This window comes from Cyprinus carpio, chromosome B14, assembly GCF_018340385.1.
Source record: "Cyprinus carpio isolate SPL01 chromosome B14, ASM1834038v1, whole genome shotgun sequence".
Classification (NCBI taxonomy): Eukaryota; Metazoa; Chordata; class Actinopteri; order Cypriniformes; family Cyprinidae; genus Cyprinus; species Cyprinus carpio.
In genome coordinates, this window is record NC_056610.1 from 17875403 (window position 1) to 17895989 (window position 20587).

The 20587-nt window shown below is 35.0% G+C and overlaps 1 protein-coding gene across 1 annotated transcript; it reads left to right on the forward strand.

Moving 5' to 3' along the window:
* The first annotated feature begins 9 nt into the window (after positions 1-9).
* On the forward strand, positions 10-19896 carry egf (epidermal growth factor). The gene is given in 25 exon segments (XM_042738297.1): positions 10-718; positions 2765-2961; positions 3169-3350; positions 5452-5679; positions 5780-5979; positions 6697-6810; positions 6924-7046; positions 9399-9521; positions 9619-9744; positions 9906-10042; positions 11056-11204; positions 11632-11736; positions 11862-12085; positions 12254-12421; positions 13202-13271; positions 13273-13316; positions 13471-13569; positions 13696-13812; positions 14053-14178; positions 14962-15084; positions 15307-15475; positions 15788-15952; positions 18157-18256; positions 18352-18457; positions 18601-19896. Coding segments are annotated over 25 exon segments (3510 nt in total). The 5' UTR covers positions 10-576; the 3' UTR covers positions 18774-19896.
* The last annotated feature ends 691 nt before the right edge of the window (positions 19897-20587 follow it).

Consider the following 20587-nt stretch of genomic DNA (forward strand, 5'->3'; position numbering starts at 1 on the left):
TATGCAGACACAACAACACTGGTTTAATGGTTTGTGTGTGAGTGAGGAAGCATCCCATTACTCATGAGCAGCACAAAAAGGTGTGACCACTCCTACTAAATCACATGCATAGACTGGGAAAGGCCAGGAGGTGAACTCAGGGTGACTTGTGTTATTCTTTTAAGTTTTTGTGTTTCTCAGGCTCAGGCTCAGAGTCTTACACCAGGGAAAACCCTCTTCTGAGCCCTTGCTGGTCTCACCATGTGTCAAATTTACCATGGGACTGTCAGGAATTTCATACTTTGCTTCCAAAACAGTTAGAGAGCAGGAGGACCGGAGAGATTGAGACTCTGTGTGTATATCTGTGCCTGACACAAACCTGGCCGTCCTACAGGACTCTCACTTTCAACCTGCTTTGTGCGTAAAGGACACCTCTGGGATACAGATGCACTTTTAGGAGACTTTTCAGCCAGGTTCTCATTTAGTTGGAGCTGGTTGGCTGGTTGTGTAAGATGTGGGGGGTTACAGCTGCATGGTGTGGTGCTGTGATCGGGGAAATACCTAAGAGGAGAGGCCTGTAGAAACTGAGATAAGATTATGTTCTTGAGGACGATAGCAGCTACCTTTCATTTGTGGTTTTGGATGGTGCGTATAGGCCCTGCCGAAGCTTCAGGCCATGTGGAAGGAGCATTATGCTGGGGTGGACGACCCTGGGCTGCTGGAAACTTCAGCTGTGTGGGTAAGTCCATATGCTCATTGAAGTTTTGTTCTTGAGATGTTTCAATCAAACATTGGAGATTAATTTTATTTTTTTATTTTATTTTATTATTCATTTGTTTTTTGCTAGTATCATTAACCAAAACTTTGAGGTTATGTGTTAAGGGATTCTTGTGTATGAAAAAAACATAAACTTTCAAAAGGAGAACTTATTACAGAAATAATATACTTTAAGATTATGTACAGTATATATACAATATATATATATATATATATATATATATATATATATATATATATATATATATATATATATTATATCTTTTAATCATTTCTAAATTGAGCTTTTAGTCAATTTTGAGGCTTATTGGTAATGTTCGCCAACCAGTTTTGTTGTATGAAAAAAAAAAAAGCTCCATAAACACTAAAGTAACTTTGTGTTCCACAATAAAAAGAATGTACAGGAATGAACCACATGAGCTGAGTTAGTAATGACTTGCAATGAATGGGTGACCTGTTGCTTTAATATTTAATATGACGGTCATTATATGTCTATGAAGAAATAAAATCTTATTTAGAAACAAAAAAGGTTAATGAAGCAATAAATTCTTTTAAATAAAAGTCTTTTTGGACCCATTGCTTTAGAGCCCCAGTGAGAAAGAAACTTGACCCTCCTTTTATGAATCATAATATTTATCCTTATTAGCGTAATTCAAAATATCTTGTTAAATACATTTTAAATCAGAGTACATCTTAAATATGAAGAAAAACTCCCTTTAATAAAAAAAACATAGCTAAACATAGCTGCCATATTGATGGATTAGTTATTTGTTGCTTGATAGACTTTAACTAGAACATCAGAATTCATCCTCATCTAGCTTGCAAACTATTTATTGATAAATACTAACAATAACAATATATTCAACATTTTCCGTTATTTGGCTCTGCACATCCTAGCAACATGTCTGTGTGTTTTTGCAATCCATTCAGTCCTCCACCATGGTGTGTGTTGCTAAGAGACAGTTGCTTTATTTCTACAGGCATCTGTGAGATCGATGTGTGAACCTCTCCCTATTAAAGCATGAAAAGACCTGTTGCTTAGCAACATTAATTCACATTCTGAATGACATTAATGATTATAGGTGCTAACATGGATAGGGAAGAAAGAGAAAATAATTGGCAATTTTATGAACATAGAAAGAATGTATTTGTTAGCCGACAGGCCTCATTTATCAAATAGCTTTAGTTTGGGTTTCAGGGAGGTTTCATGTTAAAGTCTTTGCAGACCGCAGTTTCAGCTCATCAACTTGTGAGACAAAGTTAATTTTAAACATTTAATCCTTCATTTAAATATTTAATCCTACTTTGATAAGAGCTGAATTTCTGTTGACTGCATGTGTCTGTATTTATAAAGACTCACAATATTATGTAAACAAATAAACTTTATGATGTTTATGACTCTTGACTCTACAACCTTTATTGCACTCAGTCTGTAACAGAACACATCATCTTTACAAACTGAGTTACAATAGTATAATAAATAATACATACTCATTACAACAGAAAGCAAAAAACAAACAAACAAGTAAAACAAGAATATATATATATATTTTTTTTTTATTTTTATTTATTTTGTCCAATTATATACTTAAATCTGAACAACGTTGCTACCAACCAATCGGATCCCTGACCATAAACCAAACCCCGCCCCAAAAATCAGAAGGCTGTGATTGGTTGATAGAAACGGCGTTCAGGAAAAACAAAACCTGTAAGCATGTCCTGCTTGAATGTAAAACATGTTTTTACCGTTATGGTCAAAATATTTCTTATAAGTCACTATAATTTAACATTGTAGATATATTGTTTGTTGCCATGCAGTTTAATTCTAAGAATGGATTTAGTAGCCTATTAGTTAGATTTGAAGAGCGTTTTGCACATAAACTTGTTAAAATTGTTACTTACTGAACTTCAAATTAGGATTAGATTAGAAGTGATGCCAACGTTTAATGCATTCAGTTTGTGTCATTTTGATCAGTTTTCTCAGGTTTCCCTATTTGTCTCTTTAAAGATCCTGAACCTTATCTGTTACTTGGCCTTGGAAACAGCATTCAGAGAATGAACCTTGATGGGGACCAGAGAAGGATCGTGTCTAGGGTGGGAAGGTCCATCTTGTTGGATTTCCATTTTAGTGAGGGGACGATGTTTTGGGCTGACACGCATGCAGGACATATCAGCAGGGCAGGACTGGATGGAACACGCAGACAGGTAATACTGAAGCCCCATTAATGTTATTGTTGTTTATTTTATTTTTTGTTATTTTTAATATGCATGTAAGTATCTATATTTATATATAAGTTTAGCTGAAAGTTATTTATATGTCCTGTAAATATGTAATTTTAGTTTTGAATGCCATCAGTGATCGTTTGAATCCTGTTCCAAGTCTCTTAATGCAGTTTTGGTTCATTCTTTCAGAAGCTTCTCTCATCAGTGAAAGGAATCACGGGTCTTGCTGTGGACTGGATTGAAAACACAGTTCTCTGGAGCAATGCAGAAAGAGGAACGATACAGAGAATGGACACAGATGGGAGAAACAAAAAGATTGTCCTAAGAGACCTGTCTCAGCTAAGAAGTGTTGTTGTTGATCCAAATGAGAGGTAAAAATGAGTAAAACTAATATATGAGTAAATGAGTAAAAAAAATAGTCATTCAAGATAGGAAAAATGCAATTTATCAAAACTGGTCAAAATTTAGGTTGGTCTCTTTTTTAAAGAAGTCTCTTCTGCTCACCAAGCCTGCATTTATTTGATCCAAAGTACAGCAAAAACAATAGAATTTTGAAATATTTTTACTATTTAAAATAATGGGTTTCTATTTGAATATATTTTAAAATGTAATTTATTCCTGTGATTTAAAAGCTGAATTTTCAGCAGTCATTAGATTTACTCCAGTCTTCAGTGTCACATGATCCTTTGGAAATCATTCTAATATTCTGATTTGCCATTCAAAAACATGTATTATTATTATTATTATTATTATTATTATTATTATTATTATTATGTTGAAAACAGCTGAGTAGTTTTTTCATTCTTCTATTAATAAAAAAATTTTCAGAAGAACAGCATTTATCTGAAATAGAAATTATAAATGTCTTTATCATCACTTTTGATAATTTTTTAAGCATCCTCGCTAAATTAAAGTATTTATTTCTATAACCCCCACACCCCTAGCTTTTGAATGGTATCATGTTACAAAAGCTTTTTATTTATGCTGATCTTTGGGTCTTTCTGTCCATCAAAGAATCCTGGAAAAAAAAACTACTGTTTTAAATATTGATGATAATAATAATAAAAAATGTTTCTTGAACAGCAAATCAGCATATTAGAATGATTTCTGAAGGATCATGTGACACTGAAGACTGCAGTAATGACTGCTGAAAATGTGGCTTTGATCACAGGGATAAATTGCATTTTGAAATATTTTAAAATAGAAAGCAGTTATTTTAAAGGCAAAAAAAACAAATAATCACAATATTACTGTTTTTGCTGAATTTTGAATGAAATGAATGCAGGCTTGGTGAGAAGAAGAGAATTCTTTAAAAAACATAAAACATTTCTTACAGTTCAAAAACTGGTAGTGTACTGTATATATAATTGAACAATAAAATAAGCAATAAATAGACCTACATAAAAGAGCTAAAACTTCAGTGGCAATAAATAAGAAGTTGTGAGCATATTGAGACATGACCTGTGGAGCAATAGGTCAGAGCTGTTACCCACAACAACATGTTTTACATTTTTTACTCTGTTCTCTCAGCAGTGTGCTTGTTGACTGTAGGGGAGAACGAAGATGACTAAAGGCTTGGTCATTTGCACAGTTCTTCTCATGACTGTGTTGCTCAAATCCTAGTTTGCTCGCTAGCTATAAATGCTGCAGCACTCAGACGGTCACATTCTTTGAAACATGGCTGGCACATAGGTGCAGATCTAACAGTCTCAAACAGCACACTGGCCTTACCTTTCTGCTAAAGGACTGGTCTGTGAAGAGATAATCAAGCAACCATTTTGGTTCCAATACAAATATCTCAACATTAATAGATATTCATTGGGGGAGCTGAAAAGAAAATCATTTCAGTTGTTTTCCAGTGAACTTTTATATTAACGCAGAATTAATGATTTCATTTGTATATTAAAATTTAAAAAGAAAACATTTCTGGCTGATATGGCAATAATTATTTTCATGTTATAGCCAGTGAATGAAAATGACTTATATTAAAGGTGCTGTATGTAAGTTTTTCACTCTACTAAAGCATAAAAATACCATAATATGTTTGCAGATATTTAAGAAACATGCTAAGTTAATGTACTTGTTATCTGAGAAACAATGCTACAGTCAGTTATTCTCCTTTAAAAATGTTTGTTCCGGGCCGGAATGTCGGTCTCTGTTTTGGTTTGTGAAACCTGCCCACTGCCAGTTTTTTTCGGCACCCCGGTTTGCCAGTTAGCGGAAAACACAGCATATTTAATTTCATTCATCATCAAGTGCGCTTGCTCCTGTTGGTGTCGTCAATCTGGCAACCTGCGTGTGTGTCAAGTCTGAGGAGGAGGGGCCGGGTGAAAAACACGCTCTCCAATATTTTGAATTTTTATTGCAATATTTAGTTCAACCACTCGGTGTCAATCCTACATACAGCACCTTTAAAATCCTGTACTGTTTTAGAGAGAGATGTATAAGAATGCTATCACAACATTTTTCTAGATATATTTTCTGGCTGTCAGATGGGTTAACTCCCAGTCTCCAGCGTTCAGACATGAATGGTGGGAAGAGGGCAACAGTGCTGAAAGCTGCAAACAGACTGAAGGTTCTGGCTATAGACCACCGGGACAGGAGACTCTTCTGGGTTCAGCAGGGCCAAGGAGTGCACACTGCTATAGGATCCTCCAACTATGATGGCAACATTATTAACGTCTTTAATCAGCCCTTCAGGTAAAAATCTTCTAATGTTAAAATATAAGATTTAATTAAGGTGATTACTGTTTCATATATTAAAGTAGTAGTTAATACGTCCTCCCTGCCCTACTTCTAGATCACAGTCTCTCAGGATGACGATTTTTCTCGATTATGTGTACCTAACGGATTCAAAAAGAATAACACGAGTAAATAAGTACACAGGGGGCCGAGGAGAGAATGTCAGTTCCAAAAGGATGGCGCACCCCCCTGCTGATGTCAAAGTGGTACATCCCATCAATCAGCCAGTAGAGGAAATTCCAACTCCATTCACTCCAGGTTGGTAATGAAATAATTATACATCATCTTAATTGCTTTATAAAATCGTGGAGTATTTGCTTTCAAAATATCTAACCAAAACATGTTTAAATAGTTATTATAATTATTTATAACCATTATTTCATTGTTCCAGTTACTCCACTCTTCTATTTGTAATCATAAACTGTGTCAAACTTGGTGATTATAAGTAGTGTTGGGTTTTAAAAGTAATACATTACAATATTGCAGTTTTAATTGCATTACTTAGTTACTTTCCATGGAAAGTAACGCATAATGTTACTTTTGCATTACTTTTTGTTACCTGATCTGGGCTTGCTTATTTATTTTTAATAACAAAAATTCCAAAAGTTATATTTTGGGCAACTTTAAAGCCCCTTTCACACCAAAAATGAAATGAAAAAGCCTCAGGCTGAAGGAAGTGCCTCTGTACCTCACTCGCAATTTCTCTCAACACACAGACAGGAGAAAGGTGTTTGTGAACTAATATAAAAACAAATCAACTGCTGTTACTTATTTGAAAAAGTAGCTCAGATATTTTCTGATAATGCATTACTTTACTAGTTACTTATAAAAGTATTCTTATTATGTAACTTATAATGTGTTACCCCCAACACTGAGTGTAAGTTCTTACAATTATCCTAAACGTCACATAGAGAGCAAATTTATTACATATTGGTGGTTTGTGCTTGGAAGGAAATGCCGTTTGTTCATGTGCAGGCTGTAATGTACACACAGGAGAGTGTGTGAAAGTGTGTTCCAGTCACAGTGACACTGGTCTGTGCCAATGCAGGGACGGTTTTTCCCTCAGTAAACAAGGCAACTACTGTGAAGGTACAGCCTCCATTTCCTTTGTGAAACACAGTAACTTCTAAAACACACAATAGCATTTGTGGAGAAATCCACCACTTTCTTCTTTTGTTCAAAACTCTCTTCTTCTCTTTCAGATATCAATGAATGTGCCCTTTGGAATCATGGCTGTTCACTGGGATGTGAGAACGTTCCGGGCTCATACTTCTGCACCTGCCCTAAGGGTTACCTGTTACTGTCCGATTTGAAGACCTGCCAAGGTAGGACTGGAAAATGGGGGAGGGATTATGAAACACTGGCTCTAATAGCACTCATATCAATGAGCTGGAATTCATGGGTCAGGGACAGAGTGCAAAAGAGAATTTAAAAAAGAAAAAGGACTGGAACGAGATAGAGAGCATCAATAATAAACTTGACATCTAGTGCTCAGAACCGTACAGCGCAGCGCTGTAAGATTATGAGGTGACATCAGTAATAAGGAGTGAAATTTTATCAGTAATAAGGAACTCATATATTTAGTCAGCAGCTTTGCCTGGCTAAGCAGGTCAAGACAAAACGAACCACCACAGTGAGCCAGATTTTGCGAACCCTGTATGCAGAATTCAGAAAACTCCAAAAGATAGTAATTAAAAAACACTCGCACCTGCGGACGCTCATATGCACCTGCAGTCAAGTTGCTTAGATGGGGAAATTATAATTAAAAAACATAATTTATGGAATAGATTTTAATTTATTGTGAATAATTAGAATAAAAGTACATTGAACTTTTGAATGCAGAAAAAAATATGTAAATGAATGCAAAAAAAGAAAAAGAGATGAAAATGAGATGTCAAATTATCCTCTCTTAACTCGGAGCATCATATGCTTTTACTCATTCTGACCAAGGGACCCCTTCCGCACTTTCACCTTTGTGGGTGGGATTATGGGATTGTAGAGGGTGTCCCGTTGAGCTCGTTTCCCACCATATGGCTTCTTCAAAACCTATCGTCGTTACTGTTGTCAGAACCATTCCCACTCTGGAATAAAAATATCTTATTTTTTGGAGTTACGGGGTTTTAAATCTTTATTTATATTTGTTTTAACTAGTGTAATCACTTATTGTAACGGCAGGCCTTTTTTATATGTATTGATTGTTAACCTGAATAAAACGAAATCTTCCAAACATTCTTAATTGTTTCAGGACTGGTGTTTTGCAAATATAGGATGATTGGATTTGGGATTATTAGGTGTCAGAATGAGGACTGTCTGATAGGTACAGTGCCACAAGGTCTGTTGGTTCAGAGAGAGGTTGGTGGAAACTTTGAGGTGAGAATTGATCATCTGAGGACAGGGGTTTTGGAAATGAAAGATTGAGGGCGTAAGCTTTAGACTTGTTTGTGTTGTCTTGTCAGACTGTACAGCCAACCACACGTCACTCCATTTCCCCAGATGACCACGCTTTAATGATTAGTTTGAGGACAGTATTCAAAGTGCCAATGGAATTAAAATGCCAGGGTTGTGAACAGGTCATTTTTAACCCTCACAGTGTTGAGATTAACCTTATTCTTACATTTAGGGCTCGAGTGTGTTAAATAAGTTTGAATTCTAAATTAATTTCCCTTCAAATAATATAAATACCTAATTAAAACCCAGAAGAATGATAACCAGTATCCATTCTAGTAACACTGTTTTTGTTGTTTTGTTGCTTAATATTTACTAGTTCTTCAGGCAGTGTAGCAAAATATACAGTAAAAGAAATTTGTGGATGTTATTCTGATGATTATGTTATTCTAACTTAAAATATATATTTTTGTTCAAATCTTCAAATTCCAAAATATTGAGTTCTTCAAAGGGCAAAAAACACATTATTTAAAATATTTTTTTGGTAAATGCAAAATGTGTTTAAAAATATATTTTGGACAATTTAAATATATTGTTAAAATATATTAGTATTTTAAAAAGTGTAAATGTACTAAGAATGTGTTTATGTAAATATATTTTAGTACATACATTATATCTTTTAACAATATCTATTAAAAAGTGTGTGTGTCTATATATATATATATATATATATATATATATATATAAACAGTTATATGTGTGTTGTGTGTGTGTGTGTGTGTGTGTATATGTGTGTGTATATATATATATTTTAATAAGTGTCTTTTGCTCATAAAGGCTGCATTTATTTGATCAAAAATATAGAAAAAACTATATTTATTTCCAACGATGGTAATAAATTAGCATATTAAATGATTTCTGAAGTATCATGTTACACTGAAGACTGGAGTAATGATGCTGAAAAATCAGATTTGCATCACATAAATAAATTATATTTTAAAGTATATTAAACATCATATATATATTCAATAAAATCAATAAAATGAATTGATAAGTTGCATGAATTAATGAATATGTGCAGCCTTAATGAGCAGAAGAGAATATATATATATATATATATATATATATATTCTATAAAATCAATAAAATGAATTGATAAGTTGCATGAATATATATATTCAATAAAATCAATAAAATGAATTGATAAGTTGAATGAATTAATGAATTTATTTTGTTGCAGTAAAACACTGTTGTAAATGGCAGAATTTTAACTGGCCTACATTTGTCTACAGAGCCTAAACCATGTATGGAGAATGGCACAGTTTGTGATCATGCATGTGTGCACACTGCAGAAGGAGATGTGTGTGTGTGTCCAGAGGGATCTGTACTAAATTCTGATGGCCGTTCGTGCACAGGTGTGTGTTTTTTATTGAATCAAAGTACATTAAAAGCCAGATTATGGATGTATTTATGCCTGTGGCTGTTTTCTTCTCCATTGTCTCTATGTTTCAGGCTGTTTGTCTGCAGATCGAGGGGGCTGCAGTCAGATGTGTGTGACTTTATATCCAGGCAGGTGGGTTTGTGAGTGCCAGCCTGGATACCAGCTCCAGCCTGATGGAAAACACTGTGCTGCCGCAGGCAAGGCCTACAAACTTTCTTTATATTCTACATTCTGCCAGGGTGCCTGTCTGTCTCCCGCATCTTGTCTCCTAGAAGTATTTGGTCAAGCATAAGTGCATTTGCTTCCAATGACCTTGTGCATCTGGAATCTCCTGGAATCTCTGTTTTATTTCAAGCAGGACCTCCAGTGTACCTGTTGTTTGCCAATACAGTGGATATAAGAAAGATTAATGCAGATGGCAAAAAGAGCAAAACACTACTGCAGGAACCGAGAGGCGGTATCATAGCTTTGGACTATGATCCAGTGCAGAAGCAGGTAAAAGATCACACACATGCCCGAAGATTGCTCAGCTGAGAGGCCACTACATTTATGATGTGTTTACAACTGCCCTCTAGTGGACATGAGATGTAAATGCCAGATGATGTAAGCCGGAAACAGAAATGAAGTTCAGGGATCACGTTGAGAATATTTAAAGATGTATTTACTGCCATCTTGTGGCCACAGAATTTAAATGCAAGAGGACGCATTTCTGTTTTCTGTGTTTTTTTTCTTCTACTGCTTACAAACAAAATCTTCCCTTGTCATACAATTTCTGAAACCTGACACTCAAACACCAGAACCATACACCAAATCTGCAAAACCCTTCACTAATTCTTGGCTTTTGACTTTCAATTTTAAATTTCATAAAATGCTTCTTGCAAAACACAACACACAACTCACTATGGAACACACACAAATCTAACAGGAATTAATATTATGGCAGAGGTGTTTGCAAATGTTTGCTTTTGAGATGTGTTTGTGATTTTTTTAAATTAAGTGCTTCATTTTGCAAGAGATGTGAGGCATTTTGCATTTTGGGAGTGCAATTCTTGGATTTGAATTTAAAAAACAAAAAAAAAAAGCAAAGAAAATAAAATTAATCAAATCAAAAAGAAAAAAATTGTAATTGTTTTTTTAAATTTTTTTTCTTTTTTTTTTACAAATCATACATTCAGGGCCATTTTCCAACATGTATATGTATATAAATTACATTAAAGTTAAACATTAAAGTAATTAATAAATTAGTAAATAAATAAATAAGACAAAATACTGTACATTTATTCTTTGTAAAAAATGTATCTTAACCTTAATATATTTACTTTTAAAACAGTGGTTGCCAGTAGAATAAATTTAATGGGATTGAGCTCATAATTTCCAACCAGTCTTTACAAATCAGAACAAATTTTTATTTATTTATTTAACATTTTTCTCTGATATTTACTTACATGTTTTATTTTTCCTTGAAATGTCATATAAAAGTAGTCATTAGGTTTTGTTGGTTTATTTAGGTGTATTTTGCAGATAAAAGCCTGAAGCGTATTGAGAGGGCTTCACTGGATGGAGGTTTCAGGGAGATGCTGTTTTCCACTGGACTCGACTCACCCGAGGGTCTGGCTGTGGACTGGGTCCATCGCAAACTCTACTGGACTGATAGAGGGTAGGATACAGACAAATACAAACACACTTCCCCAGATGTATACCTATATTCTTAACTGACTTTACCATTCTGACTTTACTTGGGAAGTCGTGGGCCTAATGGTTAGAGAGTCAGACTCCCAATCGAAGGGTTGTGAGTTCGAGTCTCGGGCCGGCAGGAATTGTGGGTGGGGGGGTGCATGTACAGTTCTCTCTCCACCTTCAATACCATGACTTAGGTGCCCTTGAGCAAGGCATCGAACCCCCAACTGCTCCCCGGGCGCCGCAGCATAAAATGGCTGCCCACTGCTCCGGGGTGTGTGTTCACTGCTCTGTGTTGTGTGCACTTCGGATGGGTTAAATGCAGAGCACAAATTCGGAGTATGGGTCACCATACTTGGCTGAATGTTAAATTACACCGACAGAGAAATCTTCATTCTGTGTTTCAGATTATCCTCTATTTCCCGCAGTGGTTTAAATGGCATGGACAGAGAAATCTTTATAGATGAAGACATCCAGAAACCCAGAGGCATTGCCCTACATCCTCAGGCACATACTGTAATAACCACCACCTCAAAACAAAAAAATCAACACTATTAACAACATGTCATTCCAAGGCAAGCAGCTCTATGAATAAACATAGATTTTGACATAGAACTTCTCGTCTGTGTGTCTGGAGGAAGGTATATTGGACAGACATGGGCAGCCGTCCTGCAGTGGAGCGCTCAGGTCTGAACAAAGACGTGCGTGAAGTTGTGGTCAGCACCGGTCTGGTGTCTCCTAGTGGTCTAGCTGTGGATCACGGCTCCCAGCGTCTGTACTGGTGTGACTTGAGCAGAGGTGTGATTGAGTCGGCCAACCTGGACGGTTCTGATCGCCGTATGCTGTGCGAGAACCAAGTAGGTGAGGCTCCTCTGCCAAAAACACACACACCTTCACTACACAAACAAATACTGTATGTACTATATATGCAAGGAATGCAAACTACACTTTGTGGCAAATAATATTTATGCTGGTTTATGAAAAACAAAACTGTGTATGTACTATTTTTTCTGTTTTGCTTTGGCTCAGGTCGGCCTTTTGATGTTGCAGTGTTTGAGAATGTGCTCTGGGTCAGTGACTGGGAGGGTCACCTGCTCTACCGGATAGACATGAGAACTGGACGAAACCCTGAGCATCTCCGTGACATCTCTATCAAACCAGCTGCTCTAGTTGTTGTTCATCCTTTTGTCAAACCAGGTATGGATGCTCTGCCTTATTAATGGACTATCTGCTTTGAGCTTTACCACTAGTTTTTATAATGTGTAAAAGGGCATAAGAAAATGATGGTTGTTGCAATATAGTTTTATAAAGTTTAATTTTTTTATGGTTTTTAGAAGAGAGCTTGCATTTATTTGATGAAGAATAATTATTTAAAAAATGCAGTTAAACAGTGATATTGTGAAATACTATTACTATTTAAAATAACTCTTTTTATTTTAATATGTTTTCAAATGTAATGTATTCCTGTGGTGACAAAGCTGAATTTTCAGCATCATTACTCCAGTCTTCAGTGTCACATGATTCTTCGGAAATCATTCTAATATGCTGATTTGCTCAAGACACATTTCTGGGATTATCAGTGTTGACAAGTTGTTCTGCTTGATATTTTTGTGGAAACTAATGCTTTTTTCAGGATTTTTTAATGAATAGAAAGATCAAAAGAACAGCATTTATTTGAAATCTTTTTTAACATAAAAGTCTTTACAGTCACTTTTTATTCATTTAATCACATTTGGAATAATTCTTAACTTTTATTTCTAACATGAAAAATTGTCAGTTTAACAATGACAACAATGGCAACATCCACTCAAACCTAAGTGATGTTATTTAAAATTCACCCTATTTTCACTAAACTGTGAAACATTTAATGAGCTATATGATTCCTATCTTTAAAAGAGTTCAATATTTATTTCAATATAGTAGGACAAACTGCATAACAGGAATGATCTTATGCAATGCATGTTTTCTGCTCTCTAGGAGCAAATGTTTGTCTTCATGAAAATGGAGGATGTGCCCAAATGTGTGAGAGCAGACTGGGATTGGCTCATAGCTGATGGAAAAGACTGTCTGCCAATTAATTCATCATTCACTGGTCAGTATAATGAGAATAAAAATAAACAAAAAAAAAAATGTATTTCTCCACACAGAACCAGATGATCCTATAAAGTCAAATTAAACCATTAAAGCAATCTGAAAATCAACTTTTTGCATAATCATGTTAAAAATAGCTGTATTTCTCCACACAGAACCAGATGATGGTGAATCAAGTGATCGTTTGAGAAATAAAACACTGAATGATGAGAGCACACCACTGGCCATGCTTTACACAGAGAGGATGGTTTCAGGTAGAAAAATATCAGCAACAATCACATTCATCATTTTTTGTGAACACAAAATTCTGTAACTGACCAGCCAGAATCAAGTATTCCAGAGCTGAAGAGATAACTTGAGACTCATGTGATCTCATTTAGACCAGAATGACTGCTACTCTCTCAGATGTGATGTGAACGCTCAGTGTATGCAGAAGGAAGGCCGAGCCATGTGTCAGTGTGTGACAGGTTTTGCTGGAGATGGGGAGCTGTGTGTGGGTAAGTGTGTGTACGTCTGTGTGTGTTTGCGCTTCAAGTCAGATGATTTTGATTTAGTATAGACTGATGCAGCTGGATTGTGATGTATGTGTGAAACTGAATTTGAGTGTATGGATATTGATGTGTGTGTTGTGCAGTATGTGCCTGTTATTGGGTGTATTGATCAGTCTTTATGTAAATTTGGGTTTGTCTACATGAGCGCATACAGTATTGACAATATATGTGTGTGTGTTTGCACAGACGTTGATGAATGCAAAGCAGGCCTGGCAGATTGTAGTGTGTCTGAGGCTGAGTGTGTGAACACAGCAGGTGGATATTTCTGCCAATGCAAGACTGGATTCACTGGAGATGGTCAACACTGTATGGGTATGACAAAATATTTACACATTTATATATAATCATTTCAAAAACATTAAATAAAATCACTATGGTGACTTGGAATGTTTCATTCTGCTTTTAATTTGTTTGCAACTATTTTGTTTGACACTATAAAACTGCTGAGAGTTATTGACAATATTGTGTCTAAAATGTAAATGACTTAATATTAACTTGTTTACCAAACTGCTATGTATAAGCAGTGTTTACATTAGTCTGACTGTCAGTTATAGGAATATAAATTTGTGATATGAACTGCTGTTCAAATGTTTAGGGTCAGTAAGATTTTTTTAAAGGAATTAATACTTTTATTCAGCATCCATTAAATTGAACAAAAGTGACAGTACAGACATAAATACTTTTTTTTTTTTTTACTTAATATTTATAAAAGAATCTTGAAAAAGAAATTCAACATTGATAATAAGAAATGTTTTTTGAGCAACAAATCAGTATAGAAAAATTTCTGAAGGTTCATGTGACAGAAAACTAATAGCTGCTGAAAATTCATAAATAATAATTTAAAAATATTAATATTATTTCTATTAAAATAGAAAGCAGTTCTTGAAATTGTACTAGTATTGCACAATATATATATTTTAATAATCAAATAAATGCAGCGTTGGTGAGCATAAGAGAATTCTTTCAGAAATGTAAAAAATCGTACATCATAAATACTGTATGAGACTTACAAATAATTAAAAAGCGTACATTATAAACATTTTCCCATTATTTTCAATGCATATTTCCAGTGTGTGTGTGTGTCTATCTTTACAGATATAGATGAGTGTCGATTAGATATGCATGGCTGCGATGTAAACGCTGAGTGTTTGAATGCAGTAGGAAAATATCAGTGCATATGTCGACCTGGGTTCACAGGCACAGGATTAAGCTGTCATGGTAAGATTCACCTTTTTATTGTTTTAACTGAAACAGTGTATTTTAAAAATCCTGTATTGTACAGTTGTCTATGTGCATATTATGTGCCATAATCGTTTGAGACCATGAGCAGTCAGGACCTGCTAATCTGAGTTTGTGCAAAAGGGTAATGCACTGACATTCAGCAGAAATGCATGATGCAACATAACAGTGACCTCATTTTCATGCTGTTTCTTGTTGCAGAGGAGTTAAAGAGCGCCTCCTCTTGGCCGAGTACAGGAAGTCCACTTGATGTCACATCGCCATGGCAACACAATGATGCTGTGCAGAGCTGCCCCTCTACACACGACTCATACTGTCTGTATGACGGAGTGTGCTTCTATTTCCCTGAGATGGAGTCTTATGCCTGCAAGCAAGTGTTTGCTTACATAGCTTTTGTCATGTGGAAGCTTCAACCTGACTTTTATAATTCTCATAATCCCTGTTTTTGCATATACCACAATTTCCTTTGAGCGTCAAACATAAACTGATTTTTACAATGAGGCTTTAGTTAATGAGCAGTAGATGGCAGTCTTGTACTAAAAATCATATGGCTTTTTAACTAAACATTTGCCCTTGACAAAAAAGGCACACGTTAAGCATATTCAGTAGATCATTTTATTCTAATATTTATATAATAATGAATATTGTTTTTAATGATACTCTGTGTGTGTTTGTGCTGTAGCTGTGTGTTAGGTTACATGGGGGAGCGCTGTCAGTTCAGTGATCTTGAATGGTGGGAGTTGCAGCAGGCTGAAGAGGAGAAGAGGAGGAATATGGCTATAGCAATGTGTATTGTGCTTCTCATCACTCTTCTCTCCATCGCTGCCTGCATCACCTACTGCTGCGGGTGAGAGTGATGCAGGCAAAGCTGGCAGGGGTCAGAGATACACGTTAATAACACACATACTCATTTCTGTTGCTCTGGAGGCATGGAGGCAATAGATTTTTAAAGAAAAAATAATGAATAATCTAGATTATTATAGATTTTTGTAAATTAATATCTACAATACATGACCAACAGTATGTGGACAGCTCAAAAAATGCACATTAATAACTTACTTGTTTCTGTCACTCTGGAGGCAATAGATTTTCAAAGAATAAATAATGAATAATCTAAATTATTATAGGTTTTTGTAAATTAATATTATCTACTCTACATGACCAACAGTATGTGGACCCTGCTAATTTTAGTAATTTTTTAGAAATGGATGTTACTTACTTATTTCTGTTACTCTGGAGTCATGGAGGCAAAATGAAATAATGAATAAAATGTAACTCATAACTGGAAAAGTTAAGAGTTTGTTAAGAAATCATTTCAGTGTTGGCTTGACAAAGCCTTATTCGAATGTTGAAAAAAAAATGTTGGTAATGTAAAAAATGCAGTAAAGGTTTAAAAATGATAGGTTATAAGATATTTCTTATGACAAAGACAAGGAGATAGATAGATAGATAGATAGATAGATAGATAGATAGATAGATAGATAGAGACAGAGCTGTTTGAAATGCCCTTTATTAACATTTAATCTACACATTTTAGCATATTTAATTTATTAAGATAAACATTTTCCCAGAATGCATCGTTACTTTTTTTTATTTGCTATTCAGTAAATTCTTCATCCTGTCATATCAATTCAAAATGACCTTCCTGAACGTATTTCTCAATACAGTTTAATTCAAGACTTGAAAAGGGGCCAGAATTTTACACAACCCTGCCATAGTGTATCATAGGCAAGAAAAAAATCAAACTGAAAAAGGTACAAAAGCAGAGCTTCTGCCACAATTTGTCTTAATGCCTCCGATTTGTAGTGGATCCAAGAAACAAGATGAAAATAGAGGCTGTGACAAAAAAATGGCTCCAAAACAGCCTCTTTCCATTTCATCGAAAGCCTCTAATGGTTTGATTTCTGCCGGTCTGGGTTCATTTCCCTGCTTTACCAGGTGAACAGCGTGTAAAAGTGGCATTAAATTGTTTATTAGGAGAGGAGGCTGCGGATTTAAAGATGTTTTCATTCCCTTGAGCATGTGTCAGAAGTCTTTAAACACACACACACACACACACACACACACACACACAGACACACACACAGCTGGGTGATATTTTCCTCACCCTGGTTAAGTGTCTAATTCTCTGTGCCTGTGTTTAGTGACACTGACCCGTGTGTGTGTGGTGTTTTGTTATACTCCTAAAGCAGCATACTTATGTCTGGTTCCTCTGGCCCCTGCACCTCAATGCAGCAGCCACACGCTTTCAATTACATGCTTGGTTTAGCTTGTACTACAGCAATTACATATCAAAATAGGTCATTCCTACTCCCCAAAATGGACCCAGTGATCTATAACCTTATTTAAAAGCTACGCGGGTGGCAATTTTTCTGTCTAAAATTGCATTTTTCACTTGGTTACTCATGTTTCCGTTTTATTTTTCTTCATTTTTCTATCTATATCAACTTATCACACACTTTCAATCTCACACTCATACACACAAACACAATACTGGTTTGGTTTATCCCAAAGCCTATTATTGCCCCAGGTGTAGGGGTGAGACACACATATCCAATACACATGTTTGTAATAATGCTACTTATCATACCTTCACGTCTCACTGCAGGTCTCCATATTTCATTCTCACTCAACAGGATCCGGAGATTGGTTTTGCCCTCGGTGTCAGTTAGCAGGGTGCCAATCCATGAACAGAAAAAAATCAAAACGCCTCAGATTACTATTTACATAGATATGAGGGTTATGTGACTGTAATACATTTCATAGGAGCCAGTTCAATGAATTTGACATTTAGCCTTTCAGAAACAAACAAACAAAATATATGTATTCAAAGGTCATTGAATCTACACACTTCATAACTAAAGCAGACAATGTCACAAGCTCAGTCTCCATAAAACAAGGAATGAAATGAAAAGATACATCATATGCCAAACTTTACATTGGGAAAACTGACATTACAAACTGCTCAATAGGTTTATTTTCATACACTGATTACAGTGAGTATATTATGAATTCAAAGTGATAAATATGATTTCTTTTGGTCATTATCAGGTCTAAAAGACATTTTGGAACATGTCCCTCAGAGGATGATGTGGGTGACATAAGCATGAGTGAGGACAGTATGACCGAGACAACAACAGCCGCTCCACAGGTAAGGTGTTTATTCTTAATGTGAGTTTTTGAATTTTCTGTAAGCTATTTTTTTTTTTTGATAATATTGTTTATTTACACATTGTGTATAAGCAGGTCTATGTGATTTTGGATGCTTCTCCCTGTGGTGATGAAAAGGTCCTTCATGTTATAGGGTGTCCCAGAACAACAACAGTATGCCCTTCCTGCTCTTCAAACGCCAGTAAAAATCTCCTTTTCTATTTTCTCCCAGATAGATAGATAGATAGATAGATAGATAGATAGATAGATAGATAGAACAAATCTCATTAGTCATTAGGCCATCAGCTTTCTGTGTTCTTATATATTGTGTTTTTTATAAACTAGGAGACAGTTTTGCTTTAGAAGAGGCTGGAAAGCTACACAGAGACAACTGTGGTCAGGATGTTGCCAGCTACTGTGTATCCTGCAATATGAAGACCTCTGATAATCTCATCACTTTAGAAGACCCAGGCAACACCCCACTGATTCATCAGACGATAGTCTTCATTGGAGACTGACCCATGAACTGATCATGTGAATATGTTCGATTTTAAAGTCATTGCCCTTTAGTGTTACAGTACAGCCAACTGGCAAAGTACATTAAAAAAAAAAGTTGTTTGAACAAGATTTCACATTCAAGTTGCACCAGTTTTTTGTCAACAGATTTCATACAAAAGTAGGTTTCTACCTAGTCACTATTTGTTGAAGTAAGGAGATTTGCACATCCCTCAAAAGGTTTTATGCAATACATAAGAGCTATAGAATGTGTTGAGATCATTAATGAAGGTCATCTAAAGCGAGTCTTGTTTTTCTGCTTTTAACATTGCTGTTTATTGTCACTTATGAGCCATTAGACATAGAATCCAGTTGCATAGCTCTGTAAATAGTAAAGATACTTCTTTTTCCTGAGTAGGATCTTATATTGAACTTTGTATTATAGTTATGAGAAAACATTCATTGTTTTAATAATGAAGCACAGTTGGTTTGAGGTAGTGAAGAGACAGTGGAAAGACACATCCTGCTTTGTGAGCAGAAAATAACATGTACTTGGCCTATTTTGCTTCAGGTGGTATAAGAGTAACATTTCAGTGGCATATCTGAACCTGCTAACATCAACATTGGTCTCACAAAGAGATTACTATATAAAACACATCCTACTTGCAACTATTAAAAAAACCTCAGGTACCAAAACATTATTAAATGGATTACATTTGGTATAAAAAAGATATAAACCAAGATCGAAATACAATATTTAAATGAATTAAGGTTTCAGATTAGTGAATGAATCATGCTTTAATTTTTCAAGAACAGGAAAATTCAGTAGGTCAGATTCCTCTCTGCCACTCCTCAGTGAAATGTCTCACAGATATTCTAAGACGTAATGGGAAAATAAAAGCAGCGAGCTATATCTTTATATTCATCTAACTAACAGCCAATGTATATGCTGGGATTACAAGGTTTTAACCTACATCTGCTATTTTGAACCAAAAGCCCAGAACAAGCACGCTGAAGGACAATGTAATAAATTTGCCTTTTGTTCTCTCTTAATTTTTTCAGCTTCTTTTTGTGATGTTGTATATGCATATTTATAACCTAACTGTAAAATATAGACATCTCAAAATAAAACAAGATAATCTGAAGCTCATTGTGCATCATGTCCTAAGCCTCATTTGCACTAAACAGCAAAAAAAATAAAATAAAATATATATATATATATATAAAGCTACACAACTTTCAGATGATGATATATATATATATACATACATATAATACCAAACTTCCCACAAATATTATCTTGTGCTACACAACTTTCAGATGATGATTATAAAATCTTCAATTCAGATTATAATACATATGTAATCTTAAAATGAATCTTAGTTTATTAAAAAGTATTGGCAGCTTACATGTGATGAGTTCTTCTATTGGCTACAGCTACTTTATTGGTGTAGTGGTTCAATGCTTGTCTTTTTGCAGATAATAAAAATCTATGAATAAAACAAATGGTCATGTGATGAGTTTAAACACATTAGCACTTATTTCTTTTCTTGTTTTATTTTAGAAATGATATTGTAAATATATTGGTACAGACTATTGTTTCAGGACAAATGTACAGGAATAAATCTCTAGATCTCTGGAATCTCTAGATACAGTGAAGAGTTTGTTGTAGATTTGTATTTATATATTTACTATTGCATTTATTTAATTAGTAGACACATTCAAATGCACTTACAAATGAGAAAACGAGGAGAAGCAATTAGATGGTGAACACAATATATATACCTTATTACATTTCTGTTCTATAGCAGATGTATTTATGTGGAAAAGAATGAAG